Genomic DNA, 26771 nt, shown 5'->3' on the forward strand with positions numbered 1-26771 from the left:
CTAAAACTACTTCCATAAGAATTAGTTAAAATCTTATTTTTCTTCCTTTTCCTAATTTATTAATTAGAAAAACATAGAAAATAAAAATTGCTAGAGAGTAAGGTTTTGTTCTTTGATGTACCAATGCTGTGAACTGGGGAACTTCTCTCATTGGTGATTATCTTTTTGACTTTTGGGTAATGTTGCAAAAACAAATTTTCAAATAATACAATCATCAACCATTCTTAGGAATGCAATTAAAAAAAGTTTTTAAAGATTTTCACTTACCTGTACATACTAATAGCTAGTGAGCATTTCTCCTGATACTTTGTGATAAAATCATAATTGTGTTTAATTTTCAGTATCACAGTCTCCCACTGGAACAGATGATTCACTTCTAGGGGGTTTACAAGCAGCGAACCAATCCAACCAGCTTATTATACAGTTATCATCTGTCCCAATGTTAAATGTTTGTTTCAACAAACTTTTTTCCATGCTTCAAGTCCATCATGTGCAGGTATGACTTCAGGAGAAATGGTGTAACTTTACACGTTATTGACAGCCTAGTAAAAGATGAAAATAACTGGGGAGATCTTTCTCAACCTGACAGGGATGATTTATTCATTATCTCAGATGGAAAAATATTGGATATCCTTTGGTAACCACAGATCCTCAGTGATAGGTTATTTATAATTTTTATGATTTTTAAGATTTATTACTGTAGTTCCGGTTATATGTTTTACATACACTGGTATTTAAAGATTTGAATCACTTATTTTAATTTAGAAAACTATATGTATTAGGTAAATTATAAATTTTAATTAAGTTTAAATTTTGTTTCATCAAGAATTTTAAGATATGTTTGCTTGCCAACTGACTTGAAGTAACCAGAGGAAATATTTAATAGAAAAATTAATTACTCAAAGGGATTCATTCGTAAGATTTTTGTTTAAATAGTATTTCATTTATAATCAGTATTTTTGTTTGCCCCCCCCCCCCCCCCCCCCCCGTCAATTTTTATTCTTTTTCAGTTGGAATCACTTCTCCAGTTGTGGCTCACATTGAGCCTGAATTCTAGTTCATCTGGAAACAAAGAAAATGGAGCAGACATTTTTTTATATAATGCTAATCGAGTACCTGTCATTTCATTAAATCAGGGTAAGATTTATTAGAAGGAAAATTATTAAGATAGCACAAATAAACTTAAAAGGCAACAGTTAGGTTAATATTACCTAATCTTTGTTTGTCATTAGGTTTATAATGTTTTAGTGGGAAAAAAACTTTTTCTTTATACATTGACTTAATAATTTTCAGGAAAGAGAACAAAAAACCTTTTCTCTGGTTTGTATTATCTTGTGCCCATGTGTAACTACAATTTGCAGTGATAATCTTTGTATTTCCAGAAAAATACCATCTTGTTCATGAGCTGTTCTGTTGGTGCTGGTATTTCGTAAAAATGTGAATCAGCCCCAAGAGAATTGATAATTTGGAGAAGGATGTCCCATTTCCTGTAGAAGTTGTATTAATTAGCTTTTGGGGTTTTCTTGTTTTTGTTTTTGACAAATGCAAGAGTGAAAATAATGGGAGTAAAATAATATCCTTCTGCAGAAATAGAATTAGCCTTTAGTTCTGCCTGCAGAAATCTCTTTTTGTTACATTTTAAGAAAAGTGTAAGCAATCATTTGTTTCTGGTGCTTTCTCCCTTTCAGGGGTGCTTTCTGTATTTTGCATGGCTCTCGTAGCCTTGTCTTTCCTCCCAGTGACAGCCCCACTGGCTCACACCATCCCACTTATATCTGTGTTGTCTTGGCAAGAGCCAGCCCTGGTAATTAATGGGTTTTTCTCTCTTCCACAGCACTAATAATAATTATAAACTGTGCTCCCATTGTTATTTTCAACTTTGTTATTGTGAAAATGTTACACATAAACAATAGTTGACGAGTAAAAGGTAAAATAACTGTTCATTATTGTCATTAGATAACTGGTTCGTATTCAAATTTCCAGTTGCTTCAAATGTTATAAAATTTTTAAAATTTGAAATAGGATCCATATAAGATCCGCATATTTTAAATTTTTCTTTAATTCCTCTTAATGTGTATAGGTCCCTCCATGTCTTTTTTATCCCCTTAACAAAGCCATTTATCAAAGAAGTTTGGTCTTTGTCTTTCAGGATTTCCAGGGTCCTAATTTTTAGTGATTGTATCTTCATGATATTCTGTTGATTTTCTATAAATTGGAAGCTAGACCTGGAGCTTAATCTGATTTTTTTTTTAAAGGCAGTTTCCTAGGTTGCCTCTCTTTTTACATTTTAAGACAGTGATGCTCATGCCATTAATAATTCATTAGAGGCTTCAAAATGATAGTCTAATTCTATCACTTTATTTTAGTTGAAATACTTCCGTAAAGAGTAAATCCCTTTCATAGGCTATTATGTCACCCTCTGTTTGTAGTTTGTATAATAGAGGAAGGGGAAATGCCAGAATTATTTATTTATTTAGTTATTTAGTTTTTTAGTTTTTAATTTGAATTGGTTCACAAGCAGTCTACATGCATGATCATTTAGTTTCTTTAATAAGTATCTGTATAAGTTTATGGTTTTTAAAATATTTTTTTGTTTTAGTTATAATTGTGCTTATTGATGCTGAAATTTTGCCATTTGTGGCCAATGAGGTGCTCCTTTCTTAATTGTTCTTGTCTTTATATACATATTATGCTTTTGTTAGCTTTCAGTGTGATAAATATTCCAGTCTTTGTATATTTCAGCCTGAAATCTGGAATCAGCCATTTTTAGAGGGGCTTTTTAGAGCAGAATCTGGGCACTGTATTATGTTCGTGCATTGTGAATAACTTCTTTGGCTTCTCCACCTGCCATAAGCACTTTTGACTCGGACCTTGCAAGTAACCTAATTATTCTAGTTTGTGCTTTCGTTGCAAAGTTGCATTGGTTTTCAGCGGTCTTACCTCATCCTTGTTTTTCCAATCCGCTCTACTATTTTCAGGTTTTGGTCTTGAAGAATCTGAAGATTTTTAGTAAAGTAAACTATGTTGTGGTAGAAGTGCCTGTAGTTTGAAAAGGACAACACTTTATAGTGATAACAGCTTATATGTTGTGGGCTGAGTTTTAAACTTAGCCATAAAATATTATTAACTCTTAATTTTTAGTGATCGTTAATGGGGAATTCTTTTCATTTCTATGTTTTGAGGACACTGGGTAGTGAATTGATTGAAGGAAATAGTGTCATAATTTTACATTTTTTTGTTTTATTTTTAATTCTTAATAAATGTATGATTTGCCTTAATTAAAAGTTCTTCCCCTTTTTCTTTTCTCTATAGCCTCAATAACCAGCTTTCTCACCGTGTTAGCTTGGTATCCCAACACTTTGCTCCGGACATGGTGCCTTGTGCTTCACAGTCTAACACTCATGACAAATATGCAGCTTAACCGTAAGTGCAAACATTTATTCTTTTAATCTCTGACCTATACCTCTTTATTCTTACTCTCACATTCTTAAGATTTTTCCAAGAAGTGATACAGTCATGAGAAGATTAAGTTCCTTATTTGACTATACCTCTTCTGATTTTGTTCTTAGGTATCTTAGGCTTTGTTCTTACTTTGATAATATACTCTCATCTACCATCATGAGTTCTATCGTAGTTTTGCTTTCTAAAAGCTTACTACTTCTTAAAATGAAACTGATTGCTTTTAGAGTACAAAAATCAAATGTTTACTCTTTTATGTTATTTTTTTTAAAGTAGCTTTATGCTTAAAAAATGATTTATTATATAAAGAACATGCATGATTAGTTTACCCCATCTAAAAGCTCTATTCATAGAATGGAATTGCTTTTTCTCAGATTGTGGTACTAGGTTTCCCACTTCCCTTACTCCACCCCATTTTCTTCATTATAATTAAGATAGTAAAATAATTTCTGCATCTTTTTAGCTAGAACTTTTAGTGCTTTCTAAGGCTTTATGTATCCTGAAGTCATGAAGATAATCCTACATTATCTTCTATAGTGCCTGTTGGTTTTATTTTTCACATTTAGGTTTGGGTTTTATCTGGGATTCTTGAGATTGTTGTGAGGTAGGGATGAAAGTTCACAGTAGACAGTAAAGACTAGCCATTTATGAATTGAAATCATTCTGTCTATACCTTATGATAAGAGGTGGGTAAATTTCATCCCCATTCTGTTTGAGATTAATTTCATTAAATAGAAAGCTCTGCCACATTGATAAAATGTGTCAGTTTTAAATCACTGTTTAGCATCAAAGTGCTATTCCGTTTTTTTCGTCTGGAATCTGTTCTCCAAATATGGGATCAGAAACATCACTGTCTCATCATATTAAAGATAGATTTAACTCAAAGGATATTTTATTCCGTTCAGAAAACTGGTGTGTTACGTGTGTATCATTTAACAGTGTACAGCCATTATACTACTGATGTGCAAAAGTGAGTTGTTGTTGCCTGTATTTATCTTAGAAAGCAGCGTTGAGATTTACCCGAAAAGGGGGCGCCTGGGTGGCTCAGTCATTAAGTGTCTACCTTCAGCTTAGGTCATGATCTCAGGGTCTTGAGATCAAGTCCTGCATGGGGCTCCCTACTCAGCGGAAAGCCTGCTTCTCCTTCCCCCACCCACCCTTGTGTTCCCTCTTGTGTTCCCTCTTTCACTTTGTCTCTGTCAAATAAATAAATAAAATCTTTTAAAATTTATTAAAAAAAAAAAGATTTACCCAATAAGTAGACCCCTATTGCTGAAAGAGGGAAATAATTACTAAGAACAGGCTCATCAAAAGGTCAGTAAGCATTTAATTACTTGTTTTCCACTTGACTGTATACTAAATAAGATGCACATTAAACCAGCTATTTTTTTTAATAGATAAGAGAAGGAAGATGGATGAAAATAGGGAATGAGTCCAACCTAGTCAATACAGTAGAAAATCAGACCCTTTTAATAAACTAACTCCCAGGGTGCCTGGGTGGCTCAGTCTGTTAGCGTCTGCTTTTGGCTCCAGTCATGAACCCTTGCATCTGGCTCACTGCTCGGCAGGGAGTCTGCTTCTTCCTCTCCCCCTTGCCTCTCTGGTGTTCGCTGTCCTCTCTCTCACTGTCTGAAATAAATGAATAAAATCTTAAAAACAAAACAAAACAAACGAAGAAACCCCTAACTTCCAGGAAGTTGTGAGTTTTCCTTGAAACCAAAAGATACTTTATATACTGTATTTCTTTTGTTTTAGGGTCCATTTGTAAAAAGCTTTTTTTTTTTTTTTTTTTTTTAAATGTTTTACAGCGGGTTCAAGCAATGCCATCGCAACTCAGGAGAGTACTGCTCATCTGCTGGTTTCAGATCCAAACCTGATTCATGTCTTGGTGAAATTTCTTTCTGGCACCAGTCCACATGGAACAAATCAACACAGTCCGCAGGTACAATGACTTTTGAAAACTAGTGATAGGCCCAGATTATTCAATAAACACTTTCGTAAAGAAAAACTAAATGCGCCTAATATGTAAAATTTTTATTGCTAAGGTACTGTTAGTATTTTATATATCAATGTAATATAAAATGTTTTGTATAATATATAATAGCTATATTGAAACTGAAGCATAGGAGGTAGTAAATTTTCTTTTGAATTTTTACTGGATTTTTATGTAGGTATGTATTTTTGGCATTAATTTTGGATGATTTAAGAAATATTCTGAAAAAATACCTGAAAGGGAAGCATTTCAGAAATTTTAGAATGAATAAAGGTTTTACAAATAATGTACCATTTTAATGACCTCTATGTCAAGATTGATAATTTACCTCTTAGTTATTTTGAAATATTAAATATATTGTTGAACGAAAAAATAACAAGAAGTATTGCTCAGAACTTCCAAACATTTTTAGTCTTACTATAAGCTTCCTTTATATCAATTAATGTCTTGTTACACTGTACTGTTTGTAAAATATTTCTACTTCATTTTATTTCTTTTTATGTAAAATACATATTTTGTGTTGATGGTGTCTTTTCAGTGCAGGTTATGCAACATAACTGTCTTTTTAAACTCACCTTCTTAAATTCTTCTCTGGATTTGCCATTAGACAAATTCTCATTTAGCTATGTAATAGTACCATCCTTTCTAATGTTTCATTTATTCAGCAAGCTTTTAAGAGGCTTCTCTGTGCTGGGTCCAGGTATTGTTCTAGGCGCTGGGGATATAAGTCTTACCAAACCAAGTCTCTTACTTCTTACAGCTTAAATTCTGTTGGATATGTTTAGTCAGTACTCTTATACCACATATACTTTTCATTTTGCAGATCGCAATAAAACAAATGACAGAAGGATGAAAATAAGAGCAGAAACTATTATAGTTAGGTGGGGCCAGAATGTTGGTGGAAGCAGAGGCCTATTATCAAGGGATTAGAGATACATGAATTTGGATAATGAAGATTCCTGGGATCATTGATTGTAATAACTTCATTATTTTACATATAAGAAAAGTGCATTATCTGCATTGCCCACAATTACACAACTTACTAGCAGTAGATCTAGGTGTTGGAGAGCATGCTATTGTATAAAATAGAGTTGTTTTCTTCCCGCTTTTGGTTTTTTAAAGGCAGAGTAAAGTTACTGAAAATCAAACTTTCCTCTGATTTCTTCATTGTATGCAGGAAGTTTGGTTAAGCATGCTATGATTTATGTGCTCAGTATTAGAAATTAAGTTTGTCTAACTTTAAAACAGTTTCAAGAATTATATTACATTTTATTTTACCAAAACTCCTGCCGGTTTTTATGATCATAGCAAATAGGGGTAGAATAAAATCACATGGAGAGGTGTTATAAAACGCTCAAAAACATACCTCATGTTACTTAGTGTGGTTCTCACCATTTCTTTCATTGATGAGACAGAAGTTTGGGAAAGCATTTATGAATTGGTACAGGTTTGTTTTTACCTTTAGAGATTTTTCTTTCTGCTTTTGTTTTTTTCATTCATGGTAGTATTAGAAGCATGACCATTTGTGGATCACTTAACCTCTTTGAGTGCTTCTGTTGTGAAATGGATAATAAGTGTGTTTGTGAAAATCAGTGCAAAAGTTCTTTGTACTTTTGAAAAGCTTTATGAAGGCATTTCTTGTGTAACGGGTGTTTTTTTTTTTTTTTTCTGTTTTGAGTTCTATAGACCTGCTGTAAGTTCTAAACCATAATGATAAAGTTATTGATACTAGAATTTATGATTTTCAGTTTAAATATGTTCAGACCTAAAAAAATTAATTGGTTTTCTGCTATCACTGTTTATATTTTTGTTCTTTATATGAAAAGTTAAAGGAGTATAGTGCTTGATTTCACACTTGATAACATTTATAGAATTATTCATTAAAAATTATAAGTAAAACATTTTCCATTCTCTTCAGGTTGGTCCAACAGCTACACAAGCTATGCAAGAATTTCTTACCCGGTTACAAGTGCATCTTTCTTCAACATGTCCTCAAATATTCAGTGAATTTTTGCTCAAGCTAATTCATATACTTTCAACAGAAAGGTAAATTTCAATGGATATTTAGATCCTGTTATAGAAGTAATATGTGATCCTTCGGATAAACTCTCCCTTACCATTTGTTGTGGGATTTGTCTGGAACAGATAAGGAGTATAGTAGGGATTAAGGGGGAAGGGCTAAGGGTTTATCCATTTCTCTCCTGACTGTTTTCATTCCATTTTATTATGGCTCTCTCGGATTCCTGAACTCTATGAAAGATATATAGTGCATCAAATCTCTATTTGCTTTTAATGATTTTGTAGATTACTGAAATTTAATTGAAGCTGTTTAAATTGTTCTAGAATACAGAGAGAGTATTAAAGCTACCAAGGATTTTACTTGAAACCAGTATGTAAGAAAACCTGAAAAAAATAGCTTAAAAAAGAAAATTACAGGGATGCTTATGTGGCTCAGTCAGTTAAGTGTCCGCCTTTGGTTTAGGTCATGATCCTGGGGTCCTGGGATTCAGCCCCACACTGGGCTCCCTGCTCAGTGGGCGTCTGCTTCTCTCCCCACCCATACTCTCTCTCTCAAATAAATAAAAAAAATTTTTTTAAAGATTTAATTTATTTATTTGACAGAGAGATCACAAGCAGGCAGAGAGGCAGGCAGAGAGAGAGGAGGAAGCAGGCTCCCTGCTGAGCAGAGAGCCCGACGCGGGGCTCGATCCCAGGACTCCGAGATCATGACCTGAGCCGAAGGCAGCGGCTTAACCCACTGAGCCACCCAGGCGCCCCAAATAAATAAAACTTTTAAAAAGAAGATAATTACATACCAGTCTCATAGAAAAATCCTAAATAAATTTACTAACAAAATCAGGCAATATGTTAGAAGAATAAATTGTGACCATGAGTGGTTAAAAACCGTAATACATATCATATTAGTGAATCATTATCTTTATACTGTAAGACATTTCATAAAATCAACATTACTTTCTGATGAAAATATTTTTTTTAGAGAGAGAGCAAGAGCCCATGGGGGTGGGGCAGGTGGGAGGGGCAGAGGGGGAGAGCGAATTGCAAATAGACTTCTTGCCCAGCACTGAGCCCAACATGGGCCCCGGGCCCGATCTCACTTCTCTGAGACCGTGACCTGAGCCAAAATCAAAATTCAGATGCTTAACCAACTGAGCCATCCAGGAGCCCCATATTTTCTGTTTCTTGAGAAAGTCTCTAGTTCCTGATAAATTATCTAGGAGCTTTTAGGTAACTTAATTACATGACTGAAATGAAATATCCAGTCTTATTATAAAGAGGGCATTCAGTTTTATAAGTAAGTGTTTTGCAGATACTTTCTATCAACCTGTGGATTTTATTTTCATTTGAACAATATCCTTGAAAAAACAAGTTTTCTATTTTGATGAAGTCTTACTTGTTTGTCAACCTTTTCCTTTCTATATTATTTTTGTGTGATTAAGAAACATTCTTTGCCTAATCCAAGGTCAGTACAGTACAAATGATCTGATACAGTTTTCTTCTAGAAATTTTATAGTTTTAGTTCTTAGATTTAAGTTTATGTTGCATTTGGGTTGAAGTTTATTCTTTTGCCTGTGGATATCCAATTGTTCCTATGCTGTTTATTGTAAAGACTGCTTTTTTCATTGAATTCTTTTTGTATGCATTTTAAAAATCAGTTGACCATATTTGATTTGTACTGTTTCTGGACTTTATTCTGTAGAACTGATGTTTGTGTCTGTCTATACTTTTCCAATACCTTATTGCCTTGGTACCTCCATAGTTTCTTGAAATCTGGTAGTGCAGATTTTCCAACTTTGTTCCTTTTTCAGAATTGTTTTGGCTGTTCTAGTTCCTTTGCCTTTCCACATAAATTTTAGAATATATTTATTGATTCTTGTCTGCATTGCCCAAAATGAAAACCTTCTGGGCTTTGATTGAGAATCCATTGATCTACAGATCAGTGTAGGAAAAATTACATAGCCTCTTTGGATTTTTCTTTATATACAATCATATGGTCAGTGAATGAAAACAGTCTCATTTCTTCCTTTCCAATGTCTATGCTTAGCCCCTAAGCCCTGCCCTGCCTCCTCTCTTAAGTACTGGTTAGTACTTCCAATATGATTGTTCGAAGTGGTTAAATTTGCCCTCTTCTTTTCTCATTCTTAAAGTAGAGGTCTTTCAGAAGTAGAAATGTCACTAGCTGTAGCTTCCTTTGTAGATGCCTCATACCAAGTTGAGGAGGTTTTTTTGTGTTTTTAATTTGCTAAGGCTTTAAAAAATCATGTATTACACTTGGATTTTGTGAAATGCTTTCTCTGTATCTTTTGAAATGATCATGTGTCATTTCTTGAATGATCTATAAATATGGTGAATTACATCGATTATTTTTTTTAAGTGTTGATCAATATGTACTGAAGGATATGCTCACTGGGTCATGAGGTTTTATCCTTTTCATACTTGCTGAGTGGAATTAGTGAACATTTTATTGATTTTTGAATCTATGTTTTTTTGAGGGATGTTTGCATTTTCTTATAATGTCCAGTTTTTATGTAAAAGTGTGTATTTTAATATATTTTATATATTATTATATATAATTATTATATATTATATATATCTTTTATATATATTTTAGACTCCTAAATTGGGGGATCCCTTTTCTATTTTATGGAAGAGATTATATAAAACTGGTAGTACTGCTCACTTAAATATTTGATAGTTTTCGCCACTGAGGCATACTGAGTCTGGAGTTTTCTTGTAGGAAAAAATGTTCCATTTATTTCATAGGTGAAGGATTATTCAGGTTTTCTACTTCTTCTTGAGTGACATTTGGCAGTTTGCATCTTGAAGGAATTTGTTCATTTCTTCTATGTTGAAGTATTGATACTATTTCCTTATTATCCTTTTAATGTTGATAGGTTCTAGTTTGATTCCTTTTTTTCATTTCTAATTTTGATAATTTTTATTTATTTAAATAGGTCATTCTTGCTAGAAGTTTATCAGTATTACTGATATTTTCAGAGAACGAACATAAAGCTTTGCCATCCCCTTCAGTCCCTTGCTGACGCTTTCCAAAGTCAGCCTCAGAGTCTCAGGTTTAACTCCTCAGTCCCATAAGATTGCCCTCACTTGAGAGGGCACTTGTAAGTCGGTCCCAGGCTATCACACTTCTGTCAGATTTGGGTACAAATCTAGAGGTTCTCACAGCACTCTCTTCAGTTTTGATAATTTGTAAAAATGACACATAGAACCCAGGAAAAACACTTTACTTACATTTACTGGTTTATTATAAAGTATGTAAATCAGGAACAGCCAAATAGAGTTTATGTATAGGGTATTGTGTGTGGCAAGGGGGTTGAGGAGGTTGGGTGCTTGTGAATGGGTTTGAACACCAAGGGTTCTGTGTTATTACCCTTGCATACACCAGGGTGTACCAAGTTGTTAAATATTTTAGCTGAATTCTTCTTACTCATTTGAATGTTGCCAATGTCTCTTCTCAAATTCTGCCACAGGAGAGCCAGTGCTCCTTGGAGGTGCCTATCTTCTCATGGATTTTAAGCTGTCTAATGGGTTTATAGACTTTATAGCTACTTTGAATTTCTCTTGTTAATTTGGGAGCACTGTTCTTTCCAGCTTTTTATGTCTTAGACATGAGCAAAACCAGAGAGCATTTAATTTTGATGCATAAGAATTATTTGACCGAATCTTAATTTTTGAAAATCATAGTCAGTAGAGAATGTTTAAAACAGCACCATTTGAGGGTATGAAAAACCAGAGTTTATTCCATTATGAGGAGTGCCATGTAATGCTGAAATATTTTGGTCTGGGGTTTCAAAATCACCTCTTTGATTTACTTGTCTTTTCCTTTTCTGTTTGGAAAGGAAGTCATTTTTTATTTTGTGTAAAATGGAGAAGAGAGTAAGAATGACTCAGGAAGAGATGGAAACCATTTGCTGCAAAATGAAAGAGTGAATACCAAGAGTTTAATTGCTAGCTTTCTGGTGTTGTGATGGTTACTTTCTAAAAAGTTTAACCGGATTATTAATCTTCTTATCTTTTTCTGCAGGGGTGCTTTCCAGACAGGCCAAGGACCTCTTGATGCCCAAGTAAAGCTCTTAGAATTTACTCTGGAGCAGAATTTTGAAGTTGTTTCCATTAGTACTATTTCTGCTGTCATAGAGTCTGTCACCTTTTTAGTGCACCACTATATCACTTGCTCAGACAAAGTCATGTCTCGAAGTGGCTCTGATAGCTCAGTGGGTGCTCGAGCATGCTTTGGGGGACTCTTTGCCAACCTCATTCGTCCAGGTGATGCAAAAGCAGTTTGTGGGGAAATGACAAGAGATCAGCTCATGTTCGATTTGTTAAAACTGGTAAACATCTTAGTACAGCTGCCTCTTTCAGACAACAGAGAATACAGTGCAAGAGTGTCTATGACCACCAACACAACAGACAGCGTTTCAGATGAAGAGAAAGTCTCAGGAGGCAAAGATGGAAATGGAAGCAGTAGTAGTAGTCAAGGACCACCTGCATATGTCGCTGACTTAGTGTTAGCCAACCAACAGATTATGAGCCAGATTTTGTCTGCTCTGGGCCTGTGTAATAGCAGTGCCATGGCGATGATAATTGGTACGTATTGAGAATATTTAATTTTACACTTATTCCTGGTATTGTATCTCTTTTCTTGAGCAACATATAGATTCATTTTTTATCACCTTATAGTATAAAGCTACTTTATTGCAAACTTCTTAGCATTATGTAAGTGAAAACTTACAGACTGGCTTCTGTCAATAAGTGAAACTGAAATTAGGAAGAATTTAAGTGTGAGTTTTGGAAATTATGGAAATTTTGGAAATTACTAGCCAAATAACTTATAGTTTGATAAATTAAGAAAAAAGTCTTCTAAATAAGGTACCACAAACTATAATTGTACATCTCTAATATTTTATAGATAAAGGATACTACATCAAATTTTGTATTAGGGAACCAGTAAGGTTTATTTATTTATTAAGAAGTGAAATAAAAAATTTTATCCAAAGTGTAACAATTTCTGTGACTACATACCAATGTAAAATTTCTATATTGTTGCCTATTTGAAAGATAATGTCTTGTGTTAATTTTTTTCAAATAATTAAACTTCTGTAAATTGTGACAAAATTCATTCCAGTCTGTTTTTACTTAATTCTTTGTGTTAGGGAAATAGTCATCATATCTTTTTTTTTTAATTAGATGATTTGAAGTGTAGTTATGTACACATCACTTTCTCTCCATTTCCTTTCTTCTCCATGCATAGCTAATGTGTAAGATGACGTTGCTCAGTCATAGAGCAACTTCTTTTTATTGTCACCAACAATAGAGGTATCTCATGTAAGAAGGTATCCAAAAATACGCTTTACTGAATGCTATGATAAATACCTCGGTTTCATGGATAGATCGATAAACACATACATACATGTACACACACACATGCACAACTGTTAAATAGCCATCCTTCAGTGGTTTCAGGAGAAATGACTTCTAAGCTTCTATTTTAATTATTGGTTTTTAAGGATATAGTTTTCAAAAAATGTGTAATCTTTTTATTTAAACTAGGAGCAAGTGGATTACATCTTACCAAACATGAGAACTTTCATGGTGGGTTAGATGCCATATCAGTTGGGGATGGATTATTTACCATACTGACAACCCTCAGTAAAAAAGCTTCTACAGTCCACATGATGCTGCAGCCAATTTTAACCTACATGGCCTGTGGGTATATGGGCAGACAAGTAAGTTCAATCTGGCAACTATTTCAGTAATGTAAATAGTTTGTAGCAGTGGAAATAGAGAATTATTTATAGAACAAAGAACAGAGGACTCATGTCATATATTGGAAAAAGAGCAGCAGCATTAGGTGAGAACTGTAGACTATTCCTAGAAGTTAGAATGTAATATTTGCTAGAGTTGATATTGTCAAAAATGACTACAGTGATAGAAGAATAAAAAACATTTAGCATATTGTTAAATTTTAGACTTTCCCCCCATTGTCTGAAGAAATAGTTCTTTTCCCCTGCAAATAGCATAGTTGAATTCCAAAATGTTCTCTGTAGATGTTACATATGAAAATTTAATGCACCCTTTTTTCAAGCTACGTTGCATATTTAGTTTCCTTTCAGCTGAAAGGGATTTGGGTAGTTTTAAAAGAAAAATAGGTTAAAATATTATTGCTTTTTATCTTTCCTTATAAAATGAAATTGTAGGAACCAGTGTGATTATTTTAACTTCTAGTCTATTTACCATTTTTTTTCAAATATAGGTTTTAAAATACACTTCTTTTTTTTTTTTTTTTTTAAGATTTTATTTATTTATTTGACAGAGAGAGAGATCACAAGTAGACAGAGAGGCAGGCAGAGAGAGGGGAAGGGAAGCAGGCTCCCTGCTGAGCAGAGAGCCCGATGCGGGACTCGATCCCAGGACCCTGAGATCATGACCTGAGCCGAAGGCAGCGGCTTAACCCACTGAGCCACCCAGGCGCCCTAAAATACACTTCTTTAAGGAGTATTTTGTTAGTGTAAAATTACCATTCTCTTAAAAATTTATTGCATGTGTGTGTGTTTTTCCATGAGTAGATAGAAAGATTTAAGAAGGATTCATTTTTAAATGAAATTAGCATCTAATGGAAAACAAAGTGAATGCACATTAAGGTCAAAAATGAAAGTAGTAGGTATAGACAGATGCTTTAAAAAAATATTCTGAGTTCAGAGAGGACACTGTACACTTCGTTTCTGATTCAGGTAATATTTCTTATGTATTTTGGCAGATATGTTGTATATAGTGATTTAGATTAAGGCTGCTATGAATCATTAACTATAAAAGAATATTACATTTAATAAGTTTTATTGTTCTGATTCACAGGAAATTCATAATTAAGATTTTTAAAGTCACAGTATACTTTTCCCCCCCCAGGGCTCTCTTGCTACCTGTCAGTTATCTGAACCATTACTGTGGTTTATTTTGAGAGTATTAGATACCAGTGATGCCTTGAAAGCGTTCCATGATATGGGTAAGATAAGTTCCAAAAATTGTTCTTTAGTATAATCATGTGATAGTGTATGATCTCGTTTTTGTAGTGCTCTGCAAATGGTGACTCAGTGTCAAACTATCTTAAGATAATTATCATTTGGTGTTCTTTGTAAATTTAGGTGGTGTTCAGCTGATTTGCAACAATATGGTTACTAGCACAAGGGCTATTGTAAATACCGCAAGAAGTATGGTATCAACTATTATGAAATTCCTTGACTCTGGTCCAAATAAAGCTGTTGATAGCAGTTTGAAAACAAGAATACTAGCTTCTGAGCCTGACAATGCAGAAGGGATCCATAACTTTGCACCCCTGGGTAAGAAAAGAATTATTAAATCTTTTTTTTTTTTTACGATTTTATTAATTTATTTGACAGAGAGCGATCACAAGTAGGCAGAGAGCAGGCAGAGAGTGGGGGGGGGGAAGCAGGCTCCCTGCTGAGCAGAGAGCCCCATGCAGGGTTCGATCCCAGGACCCTGAGACCATGACCTGAGCCGAAGGCAGAGGCTCAACCCACTGAGCCACCCAGGTACCCCAAGGATTATTAAATCTTATTGGTATGGGTTTATAGTTTATTTAGCTGGTATGAAGCAAAAATAGTTGTTGAAGTAAGTTGATCATGTTACCGTAACGCCAATTACAAACAATTGGTTAATTAGAAGCAAGTTTTTAATGGTTCTTTAGCAATCACATTTGATTTTATTTGAGATAAATAGTAAAACAATTTGTCAAACTAGCAAATTCTTATGTCAGTTTTCATTGTAAATGTTAATCAGTTCAAAGGACTTGTTTCTTCTTATTTTGAATGATTTTTTAAAGTAGCCTCAGATTTAGTTACTTTTCCCAGTTTACATAGTTTCCTTATATATATTTCTTTTCATGTTTCTGACTCAAGAATAGTGACAACTAAGATAAAGGTAATTCTTTTCAAGTTGAAGGTTTACTTGAACACAGTATTTTTACTATGTTGTGCTAGATTTGTTGTTACTGCTACTTTAATTTTCATTCAGCATGTGAGTACAAAGAAATTAGACAACAGTAATGAACTTGTCACTTTGCAAGTTGACCAGCTCACGCTAAATGTACTAATAAGTACATTAGTAGTATCATATGTTCATGGTTTTGGCTAATTTTTCTAGTTTTAATTATTATGATTTGAAACTTCTTGGTGTTTTATTTGGTTTCTTCTATGAAGTTCTTTTTATATTTAAAATCTCTTCTGTAGGTACGATTACATCTAGCAGTCCTACTGCCCAACCAGCTGAGGTGCTTTTACAGGCCACGCCACCCCATAGAAGAGCTCGCTCTGCTGCTTGGTCCTACATCTTTCTGCCAGAGGAGGCTTGGTGCGACCTTACCATTCACCTTCCTGCAGCAGTGCTTCTGAAAGAGATACATATCCAACCGCATCTTGCATCTCTTGCAAGTGAGTCATATTTTTTGTAAAGAAGCATTATGAAAATAAACTATAATTGAGAAACATTTAAAAATAAGAAAAATATTTGGCAAATAGTGATACACTTAATTAGGATTCCCTGATTGCTTACTTTTGAAGGTTTTTTTTTTGTTTGTTTGTTTGTTTAATATTCAACAATACCACGAAATCATTTCCCATGAGCTGAATCGTCATGGCTGTTCCCTTCAAACAAATAGAATGTTTCATGAAATCCAAACACATATCTTTCAGTTATATATAATTTTGCCTTGCCTTTCTTCCTAAGTTAAGCGGTAATGTTGAGATTAGTTTATACACCTGTAGATAGCAATGTTATTTTCTCTATCCCTGTCCTCAGTGCTAGTCCTATAATGTGAAATTAAATCTATTAGATGTATTAGTCTTTCCCCCTTCCCATTGTAAGTACATGTAAAGAATATTTTATTGTAATATTTTGCATATTACAGTGTGAACTTTTTCAATTTGTACTATTCTGAATATCATTCATTTGATGCTTTTTCATTGATAAGTTTTGTCACTTTCCAAGGTAGGCCATTCAAAAGAATTTTTAGAAAACAAGTTTTACATTAAGAGGAGCAACAGCTCTTTCAAGTATTCATAAAGGAATGTGAAATACTATTTTGCATTTTTTTATCCCCAAATTCTTTCATTATAAACATAGTGATTTTTACAGAATTGTTGAAATTGTCACATTCATTTATGTTGCTGATTAATTCTCATTGTCAGATGTCACTCAATAATTGGATGAAGAACTGTGGGAAACTTTTTAGATCCTGGCATATGTGGAAGAAGAAATGTTCCACTTGCAAGATTAGACTACTGTTAATTTTTTTAGACTACTGTTATTTTTTAATATACTTGTGGCATTCACGCTTAGTTAAAAACCAATATAATGAATATAATGGCAGAAGGAAAATGCGTGAATTCATAGTGTTTTAGCAGATCAAAAACTACTGCATTACATAGTAAAATATAAGTATTAGATGTAGAGGAAAATCTAAGATGAGGAAGGAATTGATTTTATTTAGAAGGAGTTAAGAGTGGTCCATGTACATCATGGCTTTGAAGTGAATTTGCCCATGGGAACTGAGATAGGAAGGGTGTTACAGGGATGAACTCTGTTCATTATAAAAAATAGCTAGTTTTTGGGGCACCTGGGTGGCTCAGTTCAGTTAAGCAAACTCTTGATTGTGGCTTAGTTCATGATCTCAAAGATCATGAGATTGAGCCCTGTGTCGAGTTCCACACTGGGCTTTGAGTCAGCTTAGGATTCTGTCTCCTCCTCTCCCTCTGCTTATACCCGCATAAGGCCCCCACTCCTTTTCCCCCAACCCGCCACCCACTCTACTCATGCACACGCACATACACACACATACACACTCACCCACTCTCTCTCAAAAAAAAAAAAAAATCACTAGGTTAGGTGTGCCTACTATAACTGTGCTTAATAAAACATTTTGGTGTTAATATTGGATTGGAGCAGAAATTGAAGATATGTTTTGTTCCACTGGAAATAACATAGCCTTTAGAATAAAATATGGGCTTGAATATAAAATGTGCCATTTGTTCATGTGAGAATTTGGATTATTTAATCTCTTTGACTTTGTCAATTTGTGTAAAATTTGGATAATACTTTTCTCAAAAGTGAAGATTAAATTTCAAAATTGATAAGACTTGTTGAGTTCTCGGTGTAAACCTAGCATGTAATCGGCATATAGTAAAAGTTACTTCCTAATTTTATAATTGAAATTAAAATTAAGATAAATGTTCAAAGGTCATATAAGTTAATAGCTACATTTCTTTTTTTTTTTTTTTTCTTTTTAAGATTTTATTTATTTGATAGAGAGGACAGACAGCGAGGGAGGGAACACAAGCAGGGGAAGTGGGAGAGGGAGAAGCAGGCTTCCTGCCAACCAGGGAGCCCTATGCGGGGCTCCATCCCAGGACCCTAGGACCATGACTTGAGCTGAAGGCAGATGCTTAATGACTGAGCCACCCAGGCTCCTCCCATAGCTACATTTCTTATATGAGGTTCCATGTTATGTTAGAAATAATTTTCTCATATGACTTCGTTGAGTCTACTTAAATTTTAGCAGAAAATGACTTAAAATAAAGTCATCTGGATGTTTTCGTTAAATTTTGAAAGGAAAATGAAATATTAGAGGCAGGGCACCTGGGTGGCTCAGTGGGTTACAGCCTCTGCCTTCAGCTCAGGTCATGGTCTCAGGGTCCTGGGATCGAGCCCCGCATCGGGCTCTCTGCTCAGCAGGGAGCCTGCTTCCCCCCTCTCTCTCTGCCTGCCTCTCTGCCTACTTGTGATCGCTCTCTCTCTCTCTCTGTTATATAAATAAATAAAATATTTAAAAAAAAATATTAGAGGCAAAAGCAGCTTAACTCAGCTGTATTAAAAATCATTGCAATGTGATAGTACTGAAATATGAGTTGATAGAAAAGCACTTTGTTTTTTTATATGTTCTTTCCCAAATGATATAACAACAGTAAACCATGGCATATTAATAAAATGTCCCACATTGCTGGTACTAATTCTGAATGAAGTAGAAATAATAGAGCAATTGCCAGTTTGGCAGGTTTTTTCCTTGTAAAGACTCAAGAGTGTACATGTGTATTTTCAGTTAATCTTTTTTTTTGGGTGAATGTTAGAATTTTTAAAATACTCTTTCCGTTATATTGTAGATCTCATATTTTATGTTGGAAAATCGTTCCAAAATCAATTATATTGAAAGTTATTGACAAAGTATGATGTGACATATAAATTTTCTTTTTGAAACTCATAGTGAATATAACTAAAAGCTTCTGTTTTACTGGGATTTCCACTCAACCATGAAGTCCAGTTCACATTTTCTTTAGTAATTTTTAAATATTCTTTTCCTACAGCCTGCCCATCCTCAGTGTCTGTTGAAGTGAGTGCAGATGGGGTAAACATGCTACCTTTGTCCACTCCTGTTGTCACAAGTGGTCTCACCTACATAAAAATTCAGCTGGTAAAAGCTGAAGTAGCTTCTGCTGTCTGCCTTAGACTTCATCGCCCACGAGATGCCAGCACATTAGGCCTTTCACAAATTAAATTACTGGGCCTCACTGCTTTTGGTACCACTTCTTCAGCAACAGTTAATAATCCCTTTCTTCCATCTGAAGATCAGGTATCCAAAACGAGGTATGTTATGTATCTCATTTTTTAAAGAAGCTTTCTGAGCTTTTTATGAAATTATTTATTCTGTGGCTTCTTCTTTTTAGGGTTTAGGAAGTTCTTTGCTCCATAGGTAATTTATATAATACCATAGTTTTATTTAATTCAATAGAGATACTAATTCTGTAGAACTGGAATTTGAGGCTGGTTAAGATTGAGATTTATGTGTGTTTAATTCTTGAGATTTAGACTGTAGATTTACAGTGTGGTATATATATGGGTATGGGTTTCTCTTCTTTGGATCACAGTCTAATATAAGACTTCCCAAGTATCTATCACTAGGATACATCTGGGCCATACAAATTGACGGTATGGACAGAGACCTCGTCATATGGTAGTTCCTAGATGCCAATTGATATAGAAGGGTTAGTTTGGAATCCTACAAATTGACCAAGTAAACCAAGACTTGAATATTTCCTTTTATTCACATTCATCTGGTAAATTTTGATAGTTGAAGATTTTATAGACTGGTTCTGTTGGAAGTTTTGCCAGATAAGAAAATTTAGGGTTTTTGTTTTATTCTTAAGCTGCCAAGACTTTATAATTTTGTACAGCTCTAATTTTGCACAGTTTATATTTAAACATATAAATATATGGATACATAAAAACATTTTCTGACTAATTTAAAAGAGAACCATGTAGTTCCTAAATGGGATTAGTGGTTAAGTATCGTTTGTTGTGTTACGGAGAAAACTTACTGTGTTTAATTCCTTATTGATCTTACAGCATTTTTTTTACACAGATTGCTGTTATGAAACACAACATGCTGATTTGTTGTATTTTACCCCAAAAATAATCTGAGCTACTTAAGTTTACCACATAAGCCATTTTGTGTTGTATATTTCAGTATTGGATGGTTACGGTTATTACATCATTGCCTTACTCACATCAGTGATCTGGAAGGAATGATGGCCAGTGCAGCTGCTCCCACTGCTAATCTGCTACAGACTTGTGCTGCCTTATTGATGTCCCCATACTGTGGAATGCATTCACCTAACATCGAGGTCGTGCTTGTAAAGATAGGACTGCAGTCCACTAGAATTGGCCTGAAGCTTATAGACATTCTTCTGAGAAACTGTGCAGCATCAGGCAGTGATCCTACAGGTGACAGTTAACTTTGATAGTTTAAGTTATACCTGTCTGCCAAATAATGATGGTTGAATTATGTGATCTCTGTAATTTAGCTTGTTTCTGAAATTAATTTCCTTTGTGGTTTTCAATGTTTTAGGGGTTGGTTTGTTATTTTTGTTGTAATTTATAGAAGAGTTATTTTTAATTAACAATTTAAAATTAAATTGAGCAAATCTTCTTATCCCATTTGCTGATCGAACAAACTTTCTTTTGGTTCTTTATGGCAAGATTTGAACAGCCCTTTACTTTTTGGAAGACTGAATGGACTCTCTTCCGATTCTACAATAGATATTCTTTACCAGCTTGGAACAACTCAGGATCCAGGAACAAAGGACAGGTATACGTTGATCTTGTTTTTTGTTTAAGGACACACATACACACAATCACATAAGGACACACATACACACAATCACATGGTAGTCAGTATTACTTGTAATTCTTTCTCCTTAGAGCATTTCATAAAGGTTAAGACTGTTGATTACATCGCACATTTACCTGTGTGCTTTACCTGATACTACTACTAGAGATTTTTGTGAACATTTAACATAAATCTTTATGTATTTGGACATATTTTAAGCAAATTTGAACTCAAATAGAATTTTTAATGTTATGTTTTCATTGGAATGAAATAAAATACTAGATATTTCTATGCGAACAGTGTTGTGATGAGATCTTTATAAGTTGTAATGGTCTCATAATCATACTTCTGTCTTCGGTAGTATTTACTGTCTGAATATAGGAATATTGTGTCCTTATTATGTGCGAATTCGTTTTGACAATGGCAATAGTATTTGTTTTGATTGCTTATTATTATTTATAATATTCATTGACAGCTTCTCATTAGACTCTGCATTTTTCTCTCTCCTACCACAAAGTTAAACACTATCATACCACGTAAATAACATCTAAACATTTCACCTAGATGTTTAGTGATGTTTTAGTGTAGGTAATTTTTAGATGAGTTTTACTAATGTAGTTCTTTTCCTTGATGTCTTCTACCTTCAAATTGATAAGAATTCCCAAGTATTTTTGAAACATGTTTTTATTGGTAAATTTTTGAGTGATGATTTGGCTTTTTTTTGATACATATCCTTTATATCAGAAGAAAATTTATAGTGTACGTAACTCTATAAACAAATCTTTTGTTTTCTGAGTTATGTCATCCTTTAATATTTTCATTAGCATTTGAGAACATTAGATATTTTATTGATTTATATATAAATTACCAAATTATTAATTTTTGTGGGTACTTAACTCATAAGTATTTACTAAGTAGCTGCTATATGCCTGGCCAGATACGAGAGTGACCAAGTTCATTGAATCCAGCTTTTGGTTTGAGGAGTCAGGATACCATCACTCACAAGGGAAGATTTACATAGGTCAGACTTGGGGAGTATATAGTAGAGTGTCAGGCATGGAAGATGCCTCGTAAATATTGATACTTTAACCACTGATAATGTAATGGCTTTTATTTATTTTACGCTAGTTGCTTTCATATTTTCTGATTAAAAATGTTTAAATGACATTTAACCAAGTAAACTTATTTTCAGCGTGACTTCAAAATATTAAATAAGCTGATTTCCATTAAGCTTTTTCCCTTACATAAATTACATGGTCATTATATTTAAAAATAGAAATTTAAAAAAAAAATATTTTTTGATAAAAGAAATTTGTGCCAAGTTTGAATTACAGTGATTAAGAGGGTTAAAAAGAATATAAAAAATGAGTTTTAAATATTTTTCTGGAACAGTTTTCTTAAAATCTCTTACAGTTATTTGATTCTTTAATAGTTTTATGGTTTTTATCATAAAATTGCTGTGAACAAAGTTGTTTTTACTGCATAATGCTTTTAAAAATGTAACTTTTAGAACTAACATAATAACAAGATTGTTGGTTTCTATGGATTGAGAAAATCTTACTCCTCCCTAATTGCTTATCTCTCTTCTCTTTTTCTGTCTTCTCTTAATTTCCTCTCATACAAAATTAATTAGCATTATTTACTTTACTACCCCCATTTCTTTTACCCTGAAGCAAAGAATCTTTTGATCTAAACTAGAAATGTGAAAACAAACAAAAATATAAACACCATGTTTTAAGAACTCTTATTCCATTTTCTGTATTTTACATAAACTCCAAAGCCTTATTGCTTTAAAAAGTATTGTTCTCAGTCAGTAGCCCCCTGCTCCAGGGTGTTGAGGGTAGGGTGGCACTTGAAAAAAAAAAAGTACATATGTTGGGGCTTTATTCTGTTTTCACAGTGAAGGGGGATGGGTGGCTACTACTGGTATTTAATAGTTGGGGGCCAGAGCTATGGCACATGCCGTATTGCACAGTGAAGAAGCACCAGATTACTGCTCTCAGTTGTGTGGATTCATTACAAAATAAAATTTACAAGAGTGAATTTGTTAAGCTTTGTATCCTATAATTTCAGGTAGTGATAGGTTTTTTTTTTTTTTTAAACAAATGAGTTAAATTAATCAGTATTTATAAAATTTGTAAAATTATGTTATTTCAAACACTTTCATCAGTTGAGATTAGTAAGGTTATGGGAAAACTAGAACTACCACATTCTTTATCCTTATATAACTTCCTTTTCCTTCCTATCTTAAGATTAAAATTACCGAAAACAGTTAGTATATTATTCTCACATACACGTTGCTTACATGTAATGGTGATATTTATCCAAATTAAATGTTGATTGTGGTATAATTGGTTATTTGAATTCATTTTCTTTTAAGAATCCAGGCCTTGTTAAAATGGGTCAGTGATTCTGCAAGAGTGGCTGCTATGAGGAGAAGTGGCAGGATGAGCTACATGTGCCCTAACTCTTCCACAGTAGAGTATGGTCTTCTCATGCCATCTCCTTCTCATCTTCACTGTGTGGCAGCCATTCTCTGGCATAGTTACGAACTGCTTGTAGAGTATGATTTACCAGCACTGCTGGACCGAGAGCTCTTTGAGTAAGTATTATTTTTGAAATCCTTTTTTTCCCCAGTACTAGATAAAGCTTTATAGGTTTTCACTTGATGAAACAGTATTTTATATGCCTATTTGGATAATAATAATACTTTGAAAGTAGTAGTTGAATATAGTCAGGTATAGTTTTGAAATTAGATGTCACACAAATTTAATTAATTTATATTCATGTCATTGCCTGGTTTTCCCACCTAAAAACAGAGTGTTTTAATGTATGTGTTCCTCCAGTTTGTAGTAGTGTTTATGCTTTTTTGCAAATTTAACCACCAGAATTTTTTTTTTTTTTAATAGGCTCCATGGCCAGCCTGGAGCCCAGTGCAGGGCTTGAACTCATGACCTTGAGATCAAAACCTGACCTGAGATCCAGTTGTCAGATGCTTAACTGATTGAGCCACCCAGGCCTCAAACCCATCAGTTTTTGTTTTTATCTTTAATGTACAACTAGGGAGAAAAAGTATAGCTGGAAATTTTGAAAGAGTTACTACTTCAGAGAGTTTTTATGGTTAGTTTTTTTTTTTTACTACTTTTTAGATATCTGATACAGTTCTTCTGGAAGTTTCCACTTACCACATTTCTTTACCATACTCAGCTAAAGCTTTGCTGAACTTACTGCTTTAAGTGCTAAATCTATAATAGAATATCATATTTATTTCTGAGGAATTCATGACTCTTAAAAGATTGGCCTTTGGTCCTTAGATAGTCTGTCATTTTCATATTTGGCCTTCTCGGTTGGCATAACCCAGAACTTACTAGTGAAACTCCCTAATAGTTTTTGATTTGCACATGTAAATTTAAGCCATCAGTTATTTCAAATTCAATCTAAACATTTCTTTTGTATAGTTTTTCAGTGTTCCTTTATGTGACTTTTTTGAGGTCACACAGAGAATGGTAGATCCATTTTAATATAGATCTCTTGTTTTTTTTTACTCATTTTACAAGTCTAACTTTGTCTACTTAAATACGTAAATAATATATATCACAAGCAGTCTTCCTGAAATCTTACAATGTCATAATATTTTATGTCAAATAAAATGTATGATTTTATAGATTTTACAACTTTATAGAGTATAGGTTGATTTCATATAGAAGTATTAAAAACAATGAGGTCTTTCTAAAGATACATATGTAGTGTTAACCTGGCATCTTTTATTCCCCTAGGTTACTTTTTAATTGGTCCATGTCTCTTCCCTGCAATATGGTTTTGAAGAAAGCTGTTGACAGTCTACTTTGCTCCATGTGTCATATACACCCAAGTTATTTTTCTTTGCTCATGGGCTGGATGGGAATTACCCCTCCTCCAGTGCAGTGTCATCACAGACTGTCCATGACTGATGATAGCAAAAAGCAAGATCTTACTTCATCCTTAACAGATGACTCTAAAAATGCACAAGCACCTCTTGCACTAACTGAATCACATTTGGCGACCCTTGCCTCGTCTTCTCAATCTCCAGAAGCGATCAAACAGTTATTGGACTCAGGTTTGCCTTCTCTTCTTGTGAGAAGTCTGGCTAGTTTTTGCTTCAGTCACATTTCTTACTCAGAAAGCATTGCTCAGTCAATAGATCTTTCCCAGGACAAGCTCAGGCGGCATCATGTTGCACAGCAATGTAATAAGATGCCTATCACAGCAGACCTGGTTGCTCCTATTCTTAGGTTTTTGACAGAAGTTGGCAGTAGCCATGTTATGAAAGACTGGCTCGGTGGGTCTGAAGTCAATCCACTGTGGACAGCACTTCTGTTTTTACTGTGTCACTCTGGGTCCGCTTCTGGAGGACATACTTTAGGTGCCCAGCAGACTAGTGCAAGATCAGCCTCTCTTTCTTCAGCTGCTCCAACAGGACTGACCACTCAACAGAGGACAGCAATTGAGAATGCGACTGTTGCATTCTTTCTGCAGTGCATTTCATGCCACCCTAATAATCAAAAACTGATGGCCCAGGTAAGATTAGAAAAATTGGCTTATTATTTTAGGCATCTTATTTTAATACACTGTTAAATAACACTAATGAAATTAGTTGAGAAATTTAAACCATAATTAAAGTCCTGACCATATTAGCTCCCTCCTCCCCTCAAGTGTCACATATTCCTTTTGATGAGATAATGGGCAAATTCATGGTGATTCTAGCTATAATTGACATGTTGCTCCTTTTAAACTCCCCTTTCCCTCCAGCCCCTGCCCCCATCCAGTAAAAAGAACAAGCCAAGAACAACACTTCAGCTTCTGAAAGACGAGTGACCACTTGAGGGTGGTCATCGAGCATCTCATCTGCAGTGAGGCTTTGTACATTGTTGAAACTGGATTGCTACAACTCTTGGTTTGCTTCTAATGAAATAGCCATTAGGGTAGTTTTCAGATAGGAGACTCTTGACAAAACACAAGAAATGGCTTTATTATAGTAAGTCCATGGGGCCAAAATCTTGAAAGCTAGAATTATTTCAAGAATAATTCTATTCTAGTTGATTTTTGCCAGATTCTGTTCCTTTCTAGCTGTTTTGACTTTCAGCAGGTTGTTTAACCTGTAGAATGGGAATGATAAATACCTGCCTCAAAGATTGTTTTTGAGACAAATACCATAAGGTATATAAAGTAACTACCATAGATCCTGTCTCTGATCTGGTAGGCACCAATAAGTAGGAATCAGGTTTTTTTTTACTCCCTAATTTAGAGTGCTTATTCAGAACAGATTTTATTACAATCTAGAGGGATAGTTACAATAATTTTCCAAAAAATATGGAATGATTTATTGAGAAGAATAACGAGATATCTTGCTGTCCAAAGTAATTATTGTGAAACTGTATCTGCTTAGTGTGCCTAATTATAGGAAATGGTTAGATTATCAATTTTAACCAAGGCCATGAGTATTTGAAAATTTGGCTTTTGCCTCTGGATAGCATGAAAACTTTGTGACTTGTTGCTTTCTGGCTTAATTTTCATCTCTCAGCTTCTTATTAAGGCTTTGTGTTATATTTTAATACCCTTTTCCCCATAATTTTTGTTGTATTGTAACCACATTGATATTGACTAAAGTTAAAGGTAACTTGGTTATGCTAGGTATTTATTATGTGAAAACCCTATGATTTCTCTTATTCACAGGAATTTTCTGCGAGGATAGTCTTTTTTATTCTTTAAAGTACAAAGCTGCAGGTAAATAGTGCACTTAACTTTTTAAATCTCTTTACTTGCCAGGTTCTCTGTGAACTTTTTCAGACATCTCCTCAAAGAGGGAACCTTCCAACATCAGGGAACATTTCAGGGTTTATACGTAGATTATTTTTGCAATTGATGCTGGAAGATGAGAAAGTGACAATGTTTCTTCAGTCTCCTTGTCCAGTGAGTATTTAACATTTCAATAAATTTTAATAATTAGCTGTGTGCAAAGATGTTTCATAATTTCATATCAGAACCTAGAGTCACCTCTGCATCTTAATTTCTAACATAACTGAAACTAGAATAACCTTTATACGTAATAATAGGTCTTTAAAAATCTCTTTT

The 26771-nt window shown here is 34.1% G+C and overlaps 1 protein-coding gene across 1 annotated transcript in view; it reads left to right on the forward strand.

Moving 5' to 3' along the window:
- Nucleotides 1–26771, forward strand: part of BIRC6 (baculoviral IAP repeat containing 6) — a 237681-nt gene that overhangs the window by 128769 nt on the left and 82141 nt on the right. The window contains 16 exon segments of the mRNA XM_047746606.1: nucleotides 342–496; nucleotides 1011–1137; nucleotides 3313–3423; nucleotides 5268–5401; nucleotides 7371–7498; nucleotides 11514–12076; nucleotides 13040–13215; nucleotides 14393–14489; nucleotides 14629–14823; nucleotides 15733–15933; nucleotides 18859–19138; nucleotides 20019–20275; nucleotides 20531–20639; nucleotides 23041–23262; nucleotides 24437–25217; nucleotides 26466–26609. Coding sequence (XP_047602562.1) covers nucleotides 342–496; nucleotides 1011–1137; nucleotides 3313–3423; nucleotides 5268–5401; nucleotides 7371–7498; nucleotides 11514–12076; nucleotides 13040–13215; nucleotides 14393–14489; nucleotides 14629–14823; nucleotides 15733–15933; nucleotides 18859–19138; nucleotides 20019–20275; nucleotides 20531–20639; nucleotides 23041–23262; nucleotides 24437–25217; nucleotides 26466–26609 — 3680 coding nt within the window.

The sequence above is a fragment of the Lutra lutra genome, chromosome 9, assembly GCF_902655055.1.
Source record: "Lutra lutra chromosome 9, mLutLut1.2, whole genome shotgun sequence".
NCBI lineage: Eukaryota > Metazoa > Chordata > Mammalia > Carnivora > Mustelidae > Lutra > Lutra lutra.